The sequence below is a fragment of the Fundulus heteroclitus genome, chromosome 5 (genome assembly GCF_011125445.2).
Source record: "Fundulus heteroclitus isolate FHET01 chromosome 5, MU-UCD_Fhet_4.1, whole genome shotgun sequence".
Lineage (NCBI taxonomy): Eukaryota > Metazoa > Chordata > Actinopteri > Cyprinodontiformes > Fundulidae > Fundulus > Fundulus heteroclitus.
The window spans coordinates 9,215,776-9,235,283 of NC_046365.1; the positions used below are offsets into that span (position 1 = coordinate 9,215,776).

General features: G+C 40.8%; 1 protein-coding gene across 3 annotated transcripts in view; it reads left to right on the top strand.

The window, feature by feature from the left end:
- palm3 (paralemmin 3) overlaps positions 1-19,155 on the top strand; it is a 54,217-nt gene extending 35,062 nt beyond the window's left edge. The window contains exons 3-8 of one of the 3 annotated variants that reach the window (XM_012877622.3): positions 2,550-2,630; positions 9,833-9,960; positions 11,004-11,052; positions 11,908-11,938; positions 12,696-12,746; positions 17,516-19,155. In XM_012877622.3, coding sequence (XP_012733076.2) covers positions 2,550-2,630; positions 9,833-9,960; positions 11,004-11,052; positions 11,908-11,938; positions 12,696-12,746; positions 17,516-18,498 — 1,323 coding nt within the window. In that variant the 3' untranslated portion in view covers positions 18,499-19,155. Of the gene's footprint in view, positions 1-2,549; positions 2,631-8,465; positions 8,595-9,832; positions 9,961-11,003; positions 11,053-11,907; positions 11,939-12,695; positions 12,747-17,515 lie in introns of those variants that run through there. The other 2 variants (XM_012877624.3, XM_021324116.2) reach the window with 2 other exon arrangements.
- Positions 19,156-19,508: the final 353 nt, after the last annotated feature.

The window sequence follows — 19,508 nt, forward strand, 5'->3', positions numbered from 1 at the left end:
TGGATTCTGCCAAAGGAACACCCTGGGTTCCAGAAGGAGCTGGAGACAGTCGCTGTTACCACTGCAACCTAATCACAGATAAACCGAGGACAACGCAATGGAAAGACATGCATAGAAACTCATAATACTACAGATTTACCACATAAGGCTCTTTAGATAGGCGGTATTGACCTCACAGCCTGGATCTGTGTATACCTGTCATGGTTAGAGCCCTGAATGTCTCAAACTCAAACAGAGAGGGGTTGGACTCCTTTTATAATGCATCCTCCTTGTGAAAACTAAAGGAGACACAAGTTCAACTGTCTTTGCCTATTCTTTGTGTTAGTCCTCCTCAACACACCCCGTCTAGCACATCCTACCACCTTATTTTCAACGGAAATAAGGAGACAGTGAGTTAACGTTTTTTTTGTGCGAGACTTCCGGTCGGTCACTTCCTGTCACTGTTTAGCTAGCTAAAAAGCAACTCATGCAACTACTTCATACCAAATTACTCGTCATTATGACTTCAAGGAAGGCCGGGAGCGTTTGTACAGTTAAAGGCTGTCCCAATAATAGGTGTACAAGAAAGGTTTACGTGGAGCAGGAGTGTTTTAATCATCGACCGTGCACAAGAGCTGTGGATGCGAGGCACATTAACACTGATACTACTACAAATAAAGTTACAGCTTCATTCTAAAGCTAACTTATATTTTAACGTGACAAGCTTGCATCAAGAGTTTTGAGACAACACATCAGATTGGTACAGTTTCAAAATTCAAACCTAAACATGAAGTAGGCAGAACGTTTTTTATATCCTATTATAACATCATTTCAATCCCAAACATTTAGCACTGCTATTTTTGTAAAATTAACTGACCAGCAATCTAATCACAACGAGGCAACAGCTAATGTGCTTTTGAATCAGACGATTTATTAACCTACCGTCAATAAGATCACCGCTGCATGAATGAAGGACTTCCCCTGGAGTCGCAGCATCAGAGTGGTCCGGCCGTCTCGTTAGTGCTGGTTGATGTAGTCAGGATCAATGCAGAGGGAACGTCGGACTTGCTTTGGCTTGAACGGGCATCAGCCTCCATGAATACCAGGTCATCCATGTTGATATTTAATAACACCGAGCCAACTTTTCCACTGACGAGGTTCACCTTGGTACATTCGCATTGAAGAGCCATCCGCACCAAGGGACGACACAAAATGTTTCAAAATGTCCTCGTAAGACACTTCTTCATGTCTTCCTCTCAGTCATGAATAGTTTGTGGCTGTGGCACTGGCCTGCCACTTTGATCGCTCTGCAATACTTGGAAATGTTGCCGCGACAGTGTATCATTTCGGTCAAGCTAATGTTATTTGGCCGAGGGAATCGCTGAAACGGAAGTACCGCACAAAAAAAAACAGAAGTTGGACTCGTAGTTACTTCCGCGTTCGAAAATAAGGTGGATAATGCACTTAAAAAACTGCAGCAATGCTGACCAGTGCTACTCAGAGCGACAGAGAATTAAAGGAAAGCACAAGAAGAAGCAAAAGCACAGGTTGCAATAGTAATAAGAGAAATAAAAGTAATCCAAGATATAAAATCACAGCTAAAGTCTCACTCTGGCTTGAAAGAGGGATTAAAAAACGGCTTGTAACAAAAATGTGGGTGTTGCTTTGAAAAAGTGCTGAAATCGGCAAGATCATTTTTTTTTTTTTATCTGAATTTGTGCTCTCAAACACTTGTAACCTACGTGCTCTTTTTAACACCGGGAGACAAAAAGAACCCACGCGTTGGCCCCCACATCTCCTCTACAACTCATTAGCCACTTAAGCTGTGAGCAATCTTTGTTTGCCGCTAAAGCTTGCAAGCAGCTCCCACTGGCATGGTAACTAATCATTAGAAATGTTGTCAAATGTAAAATTACAGAAAAAAACACTTGATGGAAAATGTGTTTGTGTGTGTGGGGGGTAGGCACTGAAAGACGGACAAACAAAAACACATTTTGAGTCCACAGCAACAGGCTGCTATTGAAGCAAAGCTATTCATGTGACTGAATGATCTGGTGAGAGCCCAGACCTCCATCTGTAGCTGGCTCTCCGGAACGCCAGCTTGAAAGGAGCTGGAGTAGTTTTCTTCCCCCCCCCCCCTCCCTGAAGAAAAGGATTACGGTCCTTCCGCTTAGGTGTGCCAAACATAGATACACTGGCAAAGAAAATTATGTCGGGTTTTCTTTTCTTTGTTCTCACCCTCCTCGTTTCGCTGTTGAAAATGTTTTGCATCATCAAAAAGGTGCTTGTGTGGGGCTAATTAAGTGGTAACAACCAATCAGAATTCTGTCTCCATTCCAGGTACAACAGAGCAGGAGTAAAATTTCATTGAAGCTTTCCCTAATAATAGATTTGATCAATCTTTTTGGTTAGGTTTTACGCGTTGTTTTGTTTCAGCATAAGCTTACATGCGATTGTTTGTTAATCGGAAACACGTCCCCCCTTTGCTCTTTCATCAGAAGAACATACTTCCCCCGGTGTGTCCAGACTAAACTCAAGCCTCTTTGCTGCGTCTCCTTGTTGTTTTCCAGGAGAAGCGGCGGCTACAGGAAGAGCAGGACAAAGCCAGAAGAGAAAAGGAGGATGAGAGGCTTAGACAACAACAGCTCAAGGTCTGAGGCGCATACCCAGGATGATCTAACGTCGCTCGCTCGTGCACACTCACTTACATCCTGCCTTCATTTGGCTCTGCACACATCATGTGTATATTCACTGCAGCTTGTCTGGATGTCAACCCTTTACACACACACACACACACACACACACACACACACACACACACACACACACACACACACACACACACACACACACACTAATGACCTGTAAGTATAACCTGTCCCGTTTCCTGTTTCGGCCATTTTCCTGGAATCCTAGAGGCAGCCTCTTCCTTTGCCAAAAATCATTTCTTCCCCGACTGTTCACACACTCTGCAAGTCACAGCGCTGCTCTATTGTTTTCAAATAATTTCCACACTGGCATTTCCACTTCCTACTCCATGATCTTTTGCCGCCCTTAGGCGCATTCCTCAAATTGTACAGAATTTGTCCAGTAGAAGTTTTTTTTTGTTTTTGTGGTTCCTGAAGGTATGTGCACGGCAAATCGTATAAAAAATAGCTCCTGCAGTCTTTCTGAGTTTGTGCACCGTGCTCCAACCGCGAACAGCAATTTCAGATAACAAAATTGCAACAGACTTTAAACATTTGACCTTGAATTTCAACCCTGATAGGAGCACTCTTACAGGAGGTGTTGTCATTGCAGCCTTTAGTGAATTTATTTGCTCCGGCATTGGGTCTGACCTCAGTGCCGATATACATAAGCAATAGGTGAAAGCAGCAACTTGCATGCAGCTCCTGGCCTGCAGGAAACTGTAGGGAAGGCAGCGCCCAGTTGAGGGGGAAAAGGAACAGAGCCAGGCTTGTTCTGCTCCTCACAAGATGACAGAGGTGGTATTGAGACATTTTTAGTTTCAGTAGGTAGCTACGGGCTAACAGTTACAACATGTTGGAGCTATGGCCTATGAGCTGGATAGGAATAGCACACTAAAAGCATAGGTTTACAGTGCCTTGCATAAATATTTACATCCCTTAAACATTTATAGATTTTATCGCCTATCAACCACAAGCTTCAGTAGATTTCATAGGGAGTTTTTTATTTTTTGACAAACCAGCACAAAGTAGTGGATAATTGTAAAGTAGAAAGAAAAGGATATTTTCAAAAAAAAATTGTTGAAATACCTGTAATGTGTGGTGAGCTACTTATATTCAGACTTAATAAATGTAATACCCTACATAAACGCTAGATAACCAAGAGTCTGCCTGCCTCAAATCCAGCCGATCAGTGAGAGTTGTTACACCCAGGATCCATGTCCTGCGTGCTTGCTCCGTTCCATTCACGTCTGACTGGCACTGTTATGTTTATTAATGAGAACGGTTCCACATTCTCCGTGACTCTTCCGAACGTCACCGTTGACGGACCCGCTCTCTGACGTTCACCGCCAAATTACGATACAACTCCAATTTTCGCTTCCGTTCCAGTTCGTCTGGCTCCAGCCGGGTCAAGGTCAACAATTCTGATCGTAGCAAACAGGATAAAGAACACCAACAACATCCGGTTTGTCAAAGATAAATAGTGTAAATAGAGAGAGTTAACCACAAATTAAAGACATTTGTTTAATATTCACAATAAAGTTAACTGTTTTATTCAATATCAGATGCAAAGCGCTGTTTTTGCACAAAATAAGGAAGCACATCTGTCATTCCAGCATTCTTCTCCAAATAGATTAGCATTCTGCTTGTTATGACAATGATCACACATGCTCTCCTCGGGCTCCAAGGAACTTCAGAGCGGAGCGAGACCGAGTGACTGCGGATGTAGTAGGCGTTGCTTTCCCCGGACTCACGGAGGTGGTCTGGAACGGAATGGACACGTCCAAGCATGGAGGACGTGGAATCTGGGGGTCAGGTAACAATTAATGAACAAACGGCATCGTGAAGACCAAGGAACACAACAGACAGGTCGTGGAAAGCATTGATGTGACAACATCTCATGAAACACTGTCCAGTCTATTATTTGAAAGTGTAAAACGTACGAGACAACTGCAAACCCTCCAAGAGAAGTCAGTCAACATAAACTGGCAGGCCTGGTTTTCAGCTCCCAGTACTTGGAATCAACTACAAGCTGGTCTTTAACGTAAAGCTCCGGTGACTAGGAATGAGTTTGGAGCTCTGTTGAAATCATTACAGGCTGTGCAAGTGTTTCATATGACCAATGATTTAGTTGTAAATCATTTTTATTTTTTGTTTTTAGTAATGTGACTGTGCTGCGGTTTTCTTGGCCAGGTGTCTCTTCTAAAATAAATTCATCTCATTGGGATTAGCCCTTGTAAAATCTGACCTTTGTCAGAGAGTGGCAGGAGGAGAGCCATTGTTGGAAGAGATTCAAATGAAGGTGCATGTCATGTAGGGGACACAAGCATAGCTGTCACCAAATGTGTCTCATCTGGTCAGATGAGACCTGAACCAAACCATTTCATGTAAAAGCAAAATGCTGTGTGACTAATTCTGCACGTCACCCTGAACACATCATCCTCATGATCAAACATGGTGGTGGTAGTATCTATGCCCGCCCACAGGGGGGGACAAAAGGGTCAACTGTCCGGGACAAAGCCAAGGCAAGTTTATTTATAAAACACTTTTCAGTAACAAGGCAATTCAAAGTGCTGAACATGAACAAAACAGAGAAGCAGAGGGAAGGAAAAGCGTTACAGAGACAGAGGTAAAACATTACAGAGGATAAGTCAAGTTGGACTATAAACTAATCTTTTGGATTTTCTCTGTAAAGAAGTTAGTAAATTTGTTACAGACCCTGGTGGAGTTCAGATGCCACGGACACAGGAGGGTTTGTTAACCTGTCAACCGTGGCAAATAATTAATACCGTACAGTATTAATGCTTTTGTTGATGAGAGGCGGCCCACAACTGGGGTTCTGATCATTAAATGATAGGCAGGAGCAATTATTTAAAATGTTAGTATTTATGTGGAAAAAACATATTTAATACTTATTTAATACTTGATGTTATAAAATCTTTATATCCATATTTATATACCAGTGTTCGTAGAATGGTTTGTTTGTTTTTTTAAATCAGGGCCCAGAATCCCCCCCCTCCCCCCCACCCCCCCAACACAAAAATGGTTTGGCCACTAAGGGGAGTTTGCTAACCGTGCAGCTTTAACATGACCAGATTCCTCAAATGAAAAACGGGGACGTCTCCTGGCTATTTTGTCAACGGGGGACTCGAGGGTGCGCCTTGCTATCGGGGGTATGGGTGTGTTTCGGCCAGGCAGCTGCCGGGGAGGGGTGGGGGGTGCACTGCAGTTTGCTCAGCTCTGCTACGTTACCCAGTTTTTTCACACAATGCTTTTCAACTTTTTTTCTGACACCACTGAAGACATTATATGACATTGAAGAGAGATAGCAGAACAACCAAGGGAAGGAGTGGTTCTGCAATGAGAAATGGGGAAATAAAAGGGGCAAAACTGATGTGCAATACCCAGAAAGACATTCGGCTGTGACTTCTATATATCATTTCCTTTCCACTTCACAGACTATTTTGCGTAGTGTAAAAATCCCACATTCATTAAAGTTTGTGTTGGCAACATGACAAGATAAAAAAATGTAGATTATAGCATTTGCAAAGCCTTGCATATAAGGACAAGCTCATACACCTTTTCTGCAATGTTTTGAATCTATATTCTATTATAGATTCAAAGCAACAACAGAAACAAGCTGACTGAACTCCTCCCGTTATCACTGCTGTCATTCAGATGACTTACAGCATGCTAGACGTGGGATGGCCAAATGGGAGTTCCCTTCGTAATCAGGGCAATTAATTTGGAAATATCAGGGAAACCCACGAGGGCGCTTGGGTACTGAGTCATTTATTTCACCTTTGACAGACTGCCACCATTTGATCCAGAAGTTACTACGCCGTGTCTGTGCCTCCACATCATCGTATAGGTGATAGGTCCAGATAATTCTTTTTCTTCTATCAGTTCTAAGATGTTCACTTGAACAGAGAAGGTCATTCCTCCTTCCCTTCAGCTTGCATATTCTAAATAGTGAGCTTACAAACATGGAACATGCCAATAAACTTACTTTCAAATATTTGGCCCACCCATTTTTTATCAGGCCTGGCTGAAAAGCAATGTCTGGCCACGCCACTGGTTCAGAGAGAATTCAAAGAAAACAGGGAAGTTAAGTAAATCATGATAAAGAAGTCACAATGTATTTATAAAACAGAAATGTTCAACTAGCCTGAGAATTTTGACAAAATTCAATGATTCAGTAAACAAATGGACTGGCAGAGAGCTTAACCACCCTAACTGTTTAGCCAAAGTTACGCCCTTGCCCACACAGATAACGGTCACAGTGCAGATGGAGAGGCTGGCTGCCTGTTCGGAGAATCTGAGCTTAATGGATCAGAGACCGATCACTCACTTAATTTCAACAACCTTGCATTATGGCCGACTAAAATGACCAATTCTGATAGAGTGAATCTTGTACATGTAATGACAAAACACATGCTTTTCTCAGAGAAGGCAAAGGATCTGCCAGCAGATGCTGAGGGCAAGAATTCCCAAAGTTGCCTATTTGAGTTATTATGCCTCCCACAATGGGCAGGGAAAAAACTATAGGGACTGGATGATATAGAGCAGCTCAAAAAATGGCCTTTTTTACCTAACATGCTGGCTGTTCTCTTATGAAATTGAGAAAAAGTAAACTAGTGCACTAAATTACATAGAGCGTACCCTATATAAAATACAGTAAGCTTTGGGAGAGATTTCCAGAGCATGAAAGAAACCACACACACAAACACAATGTTTGTGTGTGTGTGTGTGTGTGTGTGTGTGGGGGGGGGGGGTCCCCCAAATAAAAGAGATAGTGTTGTTCCGGGTCCTGGCAAAGCTGTCAGCTGGCCTGGCGGTCTCACACTGTGGGGAGGTTGTTCTGTAGCAGGGACAGGAAAGCCGGTCAGAGGTGATGAGCTATACAGACCTGACCTGGAAGAAAACCTATAAAAGACCTAAGGTGGAGCTTCACCTTTCAGCAAGACAATGGCCTTAAGCACTCAGACAGAGCTATGTTCAGATCAAAGCATATTAACGTGTGTTAGAATAGCTTGTTCAAAGTAAAGACATAAATCCAGTCGAGAAGCTATGGCAAAACTTAAAACATTATGTTTCCATGCAATCTGATGAAGCTTGAGATATTCTGGAAAAAAAGCATGGGCAAATCCTTCAGTGTCTTAAAGGCAAATTTATTTGTATAGCAGCAAATTTCAGTACAAGGACAATGCAAAGTGCTTTACATGATTAAAACATAGGAAAAGTAAAAACAGAATAAAAGCAAGTTGGAATGAAATGTAGAAACATTTTAACAAAAGACATGGGAAAATGGAAACTAAAAGCAAATATTGAAAACAGTTGGACTACATACTTAAACTAATTATGTTTCAGTAAACAGTTTAACTAGAACAGCCAAAGGCAATCCTAAACAAATTTAAAAGAACTCAGGCTTTCAGCACTCATACAGTTTTCTGGAAGTTTGTTCCAGGTATGTAGTGCAAAGCTGACTTGAGATTCATCTATAATTTATAAGAAAAGTAGTTTTAACTGATTGATAGCAAGTGAAAGCCTAGTTGTACCATGTAACAATCAACACATAGCCCGACTAGCTAGGTGCAATCAATAAACTGCTTGGCATACTCATTTTGATTTCTTCACTATCCAATCTTGGTAGATCGGGTTTTAATGAGTTCATACTGTTGTGTTAATGTTCCATTGCATTAAAGCGTTGTCTCAAAAAAAAAAGTCCAAAACGTTAGCGGAGTAGTTTCAGTGTTGCTTGGATACGGGTATAGGCAGTTATTTTCATTTGAACATTCTGTTTCCCGTAGCAACCGGCTAATAAGACAGTAACTGGCACTTACAAGTGGCTAACTTCTTTGTGAATGAGGAAAAAGTCAGTGAGTAACAACAAGACAGCATTTACTTTAAATAGTATATTAACTGAAGGTACACTGTTTATTTATTTTTCCCTTCTTTGTTGTTTCCAAATGTGAATTTTTCTTTTTTTTTCCTGAAAGCTAAGTGACAACAGTTGAATGTAGCATACTGCCAAGTCAAGCTAACTCCTCATTCTTAGGGAAATCTTGGCGGTTCCTTTTAGGGTATTTAAAAGATATTAAGGTTATGTAGATGAACGTTAACCAGCATTTTTGTTTTTACCATGCATGTACTGCTTCTTTACGATCTGAGAAATATATAATGACATGCATAACAAATAGGCTTTACACCTTGTTGCTACGGTTAGATATCATAACAGCTGTCCAAAAGGAAAAATCAGCATCCAGAACCAGAGGGGGAAAAAAAACAATGCTTCACCATAAAAGAAGAAATTCAAGTTAAAAACAGAATAAATTAGAATGAATCTAACACAGTGAATCAAATAAGCTGCAAAATGTATTTCCTATGTTCAAAGTTGTCATCCAATGCCAAGTTGATACACTGCCAAAATGTTTTTAAAATATTCAAATGTTACATTTTAATTAATGCCATTCAAAAGTTACATTAGCAGTAATCCCTTATTTAAATGTTAATGCATAGATGAACATTGGGAGAATGAGGGGTTATTGGAGTGTAGACAGACTCACAGTTGTGCTTTCTGTATCATGAGCACAGTCGGCTAAATCGCCAAAGAGCCAATTGTCTTTTTTTTTTCTAGCAGACACTTTTTACATGCTTTAATAGCTCTTCGAATGTTCCTGCATCATTTTACTCTCCAGTGCAGTTTACTAATTCATCAAGTGATTTAATCCAATCATCTGCAGTCCCAACTGCTTCTATCTTGTCCAAGCTTGTTGTCTGATGGTACTTGTGGATCAATCCAATTTTCTTCTGCAAACATTATCTTGTGTATTCTGGCTTCCCTTTTGATTTGCAAACTTGATGTCTTTCAGTGTTCTGTCCTACAACTGTCCTGATCTTATACATACACAGAGGAAATATCTTCAGATTCTATATTTTCTAGTCTGGTAAATCTAACAGAAGCAAATTGATATTTAAAAAAATGAGTGATGACATAAAATAAAAAGTGTTGTTTGATTAATCAAATGCAATCCCAGAAAAGAACCTCCTATAGTACTACAAAACACAGTTGTTCAAGGTTTTTTTTTTTTTTATCATATTCCAAAATACAATATTCATCCAAAACCTGATCTCATCATTTTCCTCCCCTCTCGTTTACATTCCAGAGGAAGTCCTTAAGAGATCAGTGGTTGATGGAAGGAAGTCCTTTGTCTCCCTCGTCACCAAACACCCAGAACACCTTTTCCTCTCTGTGGGGAACACAGGACCAGGATATGGAAAAGCAAACGGACAAGTACTGTGTGTTTTTCTGTGTGTGGAGACAAGTTAGAGAAAGAGGAAGAGTTTAGCATTGTTAGTTAAAATGTCCTGAAACGCTGGCAGCACATAAGATAAAAGTCTTTTTGTATTTGTACAGTTGGTTATTGGCGTGTAATTTCTATTAATTGGTGCAGCATTTTCTTTTCTGTTTTGTTTTCTTGAGGGTTTAGCTGTGGCACATTGTTTGATCATTTCCAGGGATGGATTCTTTTTTAATATACAGTCATATTCAATTAATTAGAATATTATTGAAAAGTTAATTTATTTCAGTAAGTCAGTTCACTAAGGGAAACGCAATATATAGCTTAACACAGACTGATGATGTTTTAAAGCCTTTATTTCTGTTAATTATGATTTTTTTTCCATCTCCAGCTAGTAATAACAAAACCATTGAAGATTAGAATATTGCATCAAACTTAAATAAATAAAAAAATAATAATAATCATGCAGAAATAGGGGCTTAACATTTAAAACCTTCTTAACGTTTTTTTTTCCAACCATACTTTAAATCTTACAAACACGACTCTTATTAGAAGTACATATTCTAATTTATTGAATATGACTATACAGAGGCAGAAATTCGAAGCCAAATATGCTGCTAATGAACATTCCATGAGCCCGGTCATTAGTAACAGCAGCACACTGTTTAAAGTCAGTGAAATTCAAATTTAACATGATTCAGACGATTTGGGCGCTAAAACAAAACAAAAACAAAAACAGACTAGCCTGTTCTCACATGTTGCTAAGGCTGATACCTGCAGATCTGAACTTTAAGAAGTCGGCCATTAAAACTCAAACTAAATCTGTGATCGGTGCATCTCAAAAAGCCGATCCCAAACGAATTTTTTCCGAAAAGATTTGCAAAACTTTTTTACACACACTGTAAACGGCTTCTGCACAATATCCGGGCTAGGAAAGAGAAACGTCACATCCTTTTCCTCTGTCTCTGTCCCCCGTTTGTATTGCTGTGTAAAGCGGAGAGTTTGTCATACTGACACCGTTGTGCGTCTGTCTCAGGTCGCAGTCGGACGATCAGCAGGTGGCTGCACAGAAAGATCACGCAACGGTGAGGAAGTCACTCGTGGAAGCGCACGTACACCTTGAGTGTGGACACAAACGAGGGGTTGGAGTATGTGTTGAACATGTTTGGTACATCATCTTCCATTAGGCAGGAAATTTCCCACATCGCCTCTCTGTGGCTCTCAGCCATGCATAATGCATTTGCTTGCTCCATGTGCCTTTGATGTAGCACCTCCTGTTGAAAAGCAGGAACTTTATGAATGCAAGCGCTCCTGTTACATAAACATTACAGAGTTCGTGCCACCCTTGAATAATTGTTTCACCACCACTTATGTAGTTTTACAGCCCCACTCTTTATAGAAAGTTGTCTAATGTGTTCTATTGTTGCTTTAGGGTCTTTGGTTCAGTTTCTCCTCCTTACATAATACAGCTGGATATTTCTTTTTTGAATATACAAAAGCAGATTATTATTATTATTACTCAGTGAAACTGGAGGTGATATTTTTTAGGGCCGTAGTCTTTCTAATAAGCAAGTAAGTTTAATATTTCACTGTGAAGTGTTGTGAATCTGCGCGGTACCAGAGTGCATATATCACCAAAGGTTAAATTGTTTTGTCCTTTTTTAATCTGATCTTGAAAGATTCATGTTTCTGTTAATGGCAGTGGGCTTCAAACAAAAGGGAACTCAAGTGTTTCTTTCTGTAATTGCAGAGTTGCACAGTTTTACACACTGTTTAGGCAGAACTTTTCGGCTGGTTTAGAATGCCCGGGATTGAAAATGAAACATTACGACGATCTTTGCTGATTTAGGCTTCGGATACAGACTTACATTTTTTTTTTTAAACACTGCCTTTTGAAACGCTTTTTATTCAATTCCTCTCTTTGTCCCTTTACCCCATAGGAGGCTGTAGAAGTGTCCAAGTATCGAGCAGGTAAGTGGAATTCAATGAACGTAAAGCTAAATCAAAGCTACAGTGTCACAAAACGTCTTTTTCTGCTCCTACAAATCTCTTTTGTTCTTGCTTTTTGTCACACTTAAATGTTTCAGGTCATCCAGTATTAATGTCAGACAAACATAACCTTCAATGATAACCGTGACTGTCTCATCCTGTTATTAAAAAAGGGACTTGAAAAATCGCCTTCTCTACCTTTTAAGCCCAATCCTCATTTGAAAACACCTTTCTGTATTTACTCACTATACAGTCTTATATAGACGTGTGAAAATGTGCAAAGGCAGAAGAAGCATGTAAGGAGGCAAAATTACGTTATTGTGTGTTTTGCTTAATTTAATTAGTTTTGGCTTTACTTTCTGATTTTACTGAGCAATAGCATTGACATATTTATCTAATGTGAAAAGCTCTTACATCAAGTGTTTATGTAAGAGTGAAGAGCAAAGGATAGATTCCATCCATCTGGACACCTTTTTTAAAATGCCTGTGTGTTCATCTGTCCAATCCATCTGACCTTTTACTGTGCAAAATACATGTTCCTGTCTATCACCAACAGCAGCTGTGCTTCCATTGCTCTGCTTACTCACTTTTCTCCTTTTTAATTTGCAAGCAGTAACATTGAAGAGGGATGCCATCTCAATAAATGACATAGTGGATCATAGCTTTTATTAAAAGCTCCACAAATGTATTGATCAAATCACGCTTGATGTCTGTTGATCAAAATGTATTTTGTCCCCAGAAAACGTCCACATTCTTTTGGAGAATGGAGCTACCATTCCACTAAGATCGGGTGAGTAAAAAGGATCTTAAGGAAACGAATCCCGCCTCATCAAATTCAAATTCGATGTGTGACGAGCCTTATTCACCAAACTCAACACACGGTAGCTGTTATTGGGATACAGTTGCATCCTCTGCAAGCCATGTAGTGTTACACATTATTTTGTTGATCTAACAAATGTGGATTTCAACAACATTGCAAACGTTTTACCTCCTCACAATGACGTTCACAGTGAAGGAGAGAGACTGTTTTGGCTGCTGCAGCCCCCGGTCTGTCCATGTCCTGCCACGAGCTCAGATATCCCTCGCCCTGTGGGAGAGCAAACACTGACACAAACACATGAAGGAGGCATGGTTTTCAACATGGCAACGTCTGCTTCCTATCAAACGGCCTCGTTTCTGCCGTCTACAGCAGAGCATTTCCATCAGCAGAAGGAGACCCGGTGATTCCTGGTCACCACGTTTTCATACCCATCAGTTTCTTTCTACTTACAGTATTTAGAGAAACAAATTATTAATTTCTACTTCAGTCACAAGTTAGCAAATTTCTTATTATTGTCAAGACGTTATAAAGTAACACTGAGTCTAACCAGCTGAAATTAGCTGGTTTTATCAACAACAAAAAATGTGAAATGTGATTTATGTGATAAAACGGTAGAAAAATTACCGTTTTATCACATAAATCACATAAAAAAAAATACACTTCCTCTCAGTCAAAATAACATTCTTAGTAAAAAAAAGGAAATTAAGGATAGCAGCAATGACATTATTACTTGTAGAAATTACATTTTAAGATATCTAGAATTACAGGTCTACTAATAAATTATTTTAATAAAAGGAATTGATTTAAACACCCAGTGCCTCTACTCCCTGCAGTTGGAGGAAATTTCTCTTACTCGACAATCTTCTTCAGCATTTTTAAAGCGTTTTTAAGCAATAAGAATAGCAAGATGAAAACCTTTGGCAGCTTTGAGATCAACGTTTTACTTTTTGTGTTTTTGTGTGTAAGATCAGCAGACAGCCCATTTCTAGGAACATAGGCAGCAGTAACCTGTAACATCAGGGTGGAGCTCAGCTCAAAATCCACCGTGTCCCTGTTCTTTTTTTAATGAGAGAGAGATCATTTTATTCCGTCGCTATCCTATGCCAAGCCGTGAATCATCATGGAAGGCCTTATGGATGTACCTGTCAGTGTGTGTTGCATCGGCTGATCTCAACACATTTGCATCCTAAAGAAAGAGGATGAGCAGGCAGGTTCAAGCTGAGGTTCACCAAACGCCACCACAGTGTGCTGAATTTGAATTCACATTAATGGGCGTTAAATCGCCAATGGTGCATTTTTAAAAGGCAACGAGGTGTCGGCTAGGATGCTTTTCAAGCAGGGCGGAAAACGTGCACTTCTTTTTATGTTGAAATCATTCAAAGTTGATGACTCAGCTGTCTACACTGCTGACTCTCACCCTTCACTCAGGACATACAATAGTTTAGAGGTTTCCAGACATCTTTTCCATGGGAACCCCATATTTTCATTTTCAAATAACTATGCTCGCACCAAAGCACAGCTTGTGGACACCAACATATGTGTGTAAAATATTAGGTGATTTAGCACACTTACATGCCACCTAATTAGGTTGTGGTAGTTAGTTGGATTACCTTAGTTTGTCATGGCAAAGATGCAACAAGGTGTAACATGAAACATTACTCAGCTATCCGTCCTTACTGATAAGATTGGATCACTACATGATGCAAATCTTCTGATCCCAAAGCTGCTCGGGTTTACTGAGATCTGGTGAGTGGGGAGTGAATTTACCTGTTTGAAGGGATCTGACCGTTGTAACATGGTGCTTTATACTGTTACAAGAAACCATCAGAGGATGGGTACACTGTCGTCAAAAAGGGATTAGCATGGTCGACAACAATACTGTGGGTACTCTGTGCCCACTGCAGCCATTACCTAACCACCACCAGACGGGAACTGTTATAGCAAGGAAAGAAGGGATCCACTGTTTTATGTTGTTTCCTTCAAATTTAAATCTACATAAACCAGACCAGACATGGTTTTTCATACCTGTTATCATCCAGTTTTGGTGAATTTTAGCTTCAGTTTCCCGTTCTTAATATGAACTGTGGTCTTGTGCTACTTCAGCCCATCTGCTTTAAGGTCCAGCTTGTTCTGCGTTATGATATGGTATTCTTTTAACCTTTTGTTAGGCTTGGCTGGGTTGCTGTTGCTCTTCTGTAATATTAAATAAGTCTGCTCATTCTCCTCTGATATCAACTAGGCCCTTTCATCTACATTTATACAGTCGACTGTCACAGTGTTGCTTCTTCCCATTCAAGCACATCAAACCAAATAATGTATCTCTATAAATAACATTTAAGCCAGATAAACTCTGCCCTAAAAAATACAGTTAATAAATGCAACTGGTAATATTACATTTTTTGACCTTCTTATCATGGCTTTGTTGCGTTTTTGAGTAAGGTAGTGAATGTTGCAAAAACTTGGTTGATTTTGATGGCTATTAGGATGCAGTGAGAGAAATGTTTTAACTAAGCGGTGTGCAGTTTCCGTAAGTTTCTTTTTTCTGTGGGTTTCAATAATCACAGGCCTACAGACATGTCTGAACATTACTGCTTGATGCTCTTCTGTGTTTTTTTTGTTTTTCCAGCACAGGCCGAAGTAAAACGTTTTTTGTTTTTTTTTAGGGAAATTTGTAAGAGCGCTTTTATTCTGAATATGCCTGGTGCATGTAGACGCACGCCATGATCGGATTAATTTAATTGGTGCCCATATAACCTTCGTATTCGCATGAGTTGTTCTTTTCAACCCGAACACATACCAGTACGTTCAGGGAATTTTGAACAAAGCCATTGTTCTTGGAGATTTTAACAGCGCAAAGCCTCTCCGATGAACTTACAAAATGCAGACAGCATAGTCCCACCGGAGATGAAAACACTCTGGATCACTGTTACGCAGCTTTAAAAGATGCACGCTGAGCTGTTGCACGTGCAGCTCTGCTACTCTCTGATCATATTGTGCTTCATCTTGTTCCAACTTACAGGCAAAAGCTAAAGACCTCTAAGTCTGGGGTTAGGAAGTTAGGAAGTGGATTGATGAGTCAAAGCAGATGGTACAGGCTTTGATTGCACAGACTGGAGTGTGTTTGAAGCTTCATCCACTGACCTGAATGCATGAACTGACACTGTGACAACAGCTTTTGTGAAGACGTGGGTCAAGACCTGTCACACTTTATAAAAAGAAACCAGGGTTTTCTACCTATATGACGAAGTTATGTCAGAAAAAAAAAAAAAAAAAAAAAAAAAGAAGTTATGTCAGACCAAATTAGAGGCTTTGCAGTACCACGACAAGTCTGCACACAGACAGGAAGTGGATTGGCTGGTCCACTGGTGCCATCGGAACCACCTGGAGCTTAACCCACTCAAGACTGTGGAGATGACAGTGGACTTCCAGAGAACTTCCACCACACTGTTTGCTCCACTATCAGCTGGTCCCACCCAGGTTCAACCACTGACTAGCAGTCTGTTCACGTCCCAGCTTCACTCAGCTCCACTCCTGCTGTACTGTATCCTGAGTAGGGTCCAGGAAAGCCAGTGCCGTAGGGAATAAACTGCAGTCCAAAAGCTTGCAAAGGGGTCGGAGTGGAGTAGAGTACGGCGAAGGGGAGTCCGTGGAAAAGTCCCAATAGATACTATTCAAAGAAGGTCCAGCAGATGATGACCTGTAGCCGAAACAGTGGACATGTTCATTAACTTCTGGATTATCTAAAATATCAGAGGGGAATTACCTTTATCAGTAAGGCATTGGTATTTATGGATGGAAAGAAATCAGTGCAGTGCATTAGTCAACTATTAATCATCATCAGCCAAGAGTCCACAATGGTGGGTTTCCACTTTAAACAGGAGGTGACCTGTTGGAGGTAGCAATGCACCTTAGCTGCCACTTCCTGTCTGTGTCATGTGACCCTCTCCGATGGGGCTCGGGTATGCAGCGCTGTGCGCTGCTTTAATGTGACACAAAAGGAATTATGCCGTTCAAAGCAACAACTCTGAGTTTATAAAACAAAACAAGAGACCAATCGTTTGTGTAAGTTTTGTCGACGCATGAATAACTGGAAGTTAAAAGCTAAAATCCCAACCAGTAAAAACAAAGGAGGGTACGGGCGGCGGCTTGCTTGCTGTTCCTCCAAGCTCCTCCCTTAACGACCATCTTCACTAGAAAAGAGACGAAGGTTTATTGAGGACAGTTGAAACATTTAGTCCCTTAGAAAAGAAATGCTAAAGCCTTGTGTTTTCACGCTGGGTGTGTTGAGCACATCCGTGAAAACCTCAGGAACTCCAGAGAAGCACTAACCATCACTCGCTGTCAATACACGCATAAATATCCTGACCACCATGATTAATACTGCATTCTCCATAGTTCATTGTCCATATCTTTGAACTACACTATCTTGAAAATTAAAACAGTAGTTGTACATAAATGTATCAAAACTAATAATTTATGATAAATATTTATTATATAATTATTTTTAGTGATCTTGTCGTAACACAGAGACAAGTATTACAATAAATATTTGTCAAGCTTTGTAAAATTTCTAAGTGGCTGCTGGAAGTAATAAAATATAAAAAAAAAAATTCCTAGTTCCTACTTTACATGTTAATTAATATTTATCTGCATCCAATTCACTTGGCTTTTATGAATAAATAAATTTGCTATAATAAACTGATTATTTTTTGACAGTTATTTTTTTATTTATTTTTCAGAAACACCTGTTGATGAAGTCAAATTTGACCAGAATCCACCAGAGAGTGAAGCTGCAGCGGTTCTGACCAACGGTGGAGGCCGAGGTGACGGAAACAGTGATCACTGCCCCTCTGAGCAGGATGAGAATAACATAACCGGACCTGTCGGAGCCACCAAGGATACCGGCGTCAAGGCGGAGTCAGAGAGAGGAGTGACTGTGGCTGCATTTGGTGAGGTTCCAAATGCCAACACCAAGGAGGAGGAGGAGGGGGAGGACGAAGACGGGACCCTGGTGATGAGAGCAGAGTGTGTGTACATCACAGAGGAAGGGGATGATGTCTCTGGGGACCGTTCTTCTCTGAAGGACCAGCAGGAGTCCACACTGAATCCAGAGGGAGGCCCCGAGGTGTTAGAGGTTATTGAGCAGGCAGTAAAAACGGAAGGAGCTCCAGAAACGTCAGCAGAGTTGGAGAGTGAGGAAGCAGCTGAGCTTACTGTAGAAGCCCAACCCTCATCAGAAGACGGAGGAGACACGAAAGGTGGCGCAGAACCAACCAACGACGCAGAGGAAGGGACAGAAGCTGAGGGCCGTGATGAAAAACTGGAAGTCCCAGACGGCCCACAGCCGCAGTCGCCCACAGATGCTCTAGAGGGCGCTACTGTGTCTTTAGTGCCCGTCTATGCAGCCGCGGCGCCCTCCTCTCTCCTTCCAGAGACGGAGGCCGAGAGCAAAGCTGAGGAAGCCGTCAAAGTGGAGGAACCCGCCTGCAAGCCTGGTCAGTTCCAGGAGGTGCTGCTAGGTGATCCCCAGGAGAACCAGAGCTCAGAGGCTGGAGAACAGGAGGCCCTTCTGCAGGAGGTCCACGCCTCCAGCCTGAAGGTAGAACCTGCAGGATCCAACATCCCGGCCAGTTCAGAGACACAGAGCCCAAGCAAAACTAGCCAGGGAGAGAAATCTGAGATGCCCAAGCAGAAAACCTGCCAGTGCTGCTCTCTCATGTAAACTTTGCTGCTGTCCACTTGGTTTTAAGCATCCATTCCATTTGTGTTGCACCTGTCCGTCACTCTGACATGCTACAGCTTCCTAGGACTGATTTTTAGACTTAAAGGGCCTCATTAAGGAGAAGCTCGTTATTTGGACCAACCATTTTTAAATTCTCTACAAACCAAGACTAAAACATGGAGGACTTTGACTGTTCCGTTTGAGAGAACCTTCGTTGTTTTAGGCATTAACTAGTTAGACTACAGGCTCCCCACATTTTAGTTGCAGTAAAGTGTAAAAACAGTATGGTATCTGCAGTCGTATATTTAGCTGAAGCACATATTTTTCCCTTTGCTTTCAAGCTCAGTTGTTTGATTCATTTTGGCATTTTATGAGAAACACTAATTAATGCAAGTAAAACGTGGGACCCTTTGATTTTTATTTCATCGGGAACGTTGTGGCATCACATGCACTATTGGTTTTGTTCATAGACTACTTGGCCCACCAGATACGTTTTAAATTCTGCCAGACACACACATATATTTTTTGAATACCTGAAAGTTTAAAATGAGTATTTCTGTGAACTGATGTACATACTGTAAACAAAAATGCTTGTGGAACGCTGGAGCTCCGACATGACTGCTGATTGGGTTCCTGATTAAACTAACTTTTGTTTTACTCTGTGTCGCTTCCTGGTATCTATTCAGGATTTCAGCGCGTCGTGTAATTTATTCCCAGGAAAACAAAACTAAAAACCGCAAACTTCAATGTATTTTACAAGTTATGTGATAAATCAACACAAAGTTGTGCACAATTGTGAAGTAGAATTTAAAGAAATGTGTGGGTTAGTTTATTTTCTTACGAATAAATGGCCTAGAAGTGGCTGACATTTGTTTTCAGTTACCTTTACTCTGATCTCCTTAAGTAAAAGTGGAGCTAATTACCTTCATAGTCAGCCAATAAGTAAAAAGAGTCCTCCTGTGTGTAATTTTATCTCAGTATAAATGCAGCGGTTCTTAGAAGGCCTCAGA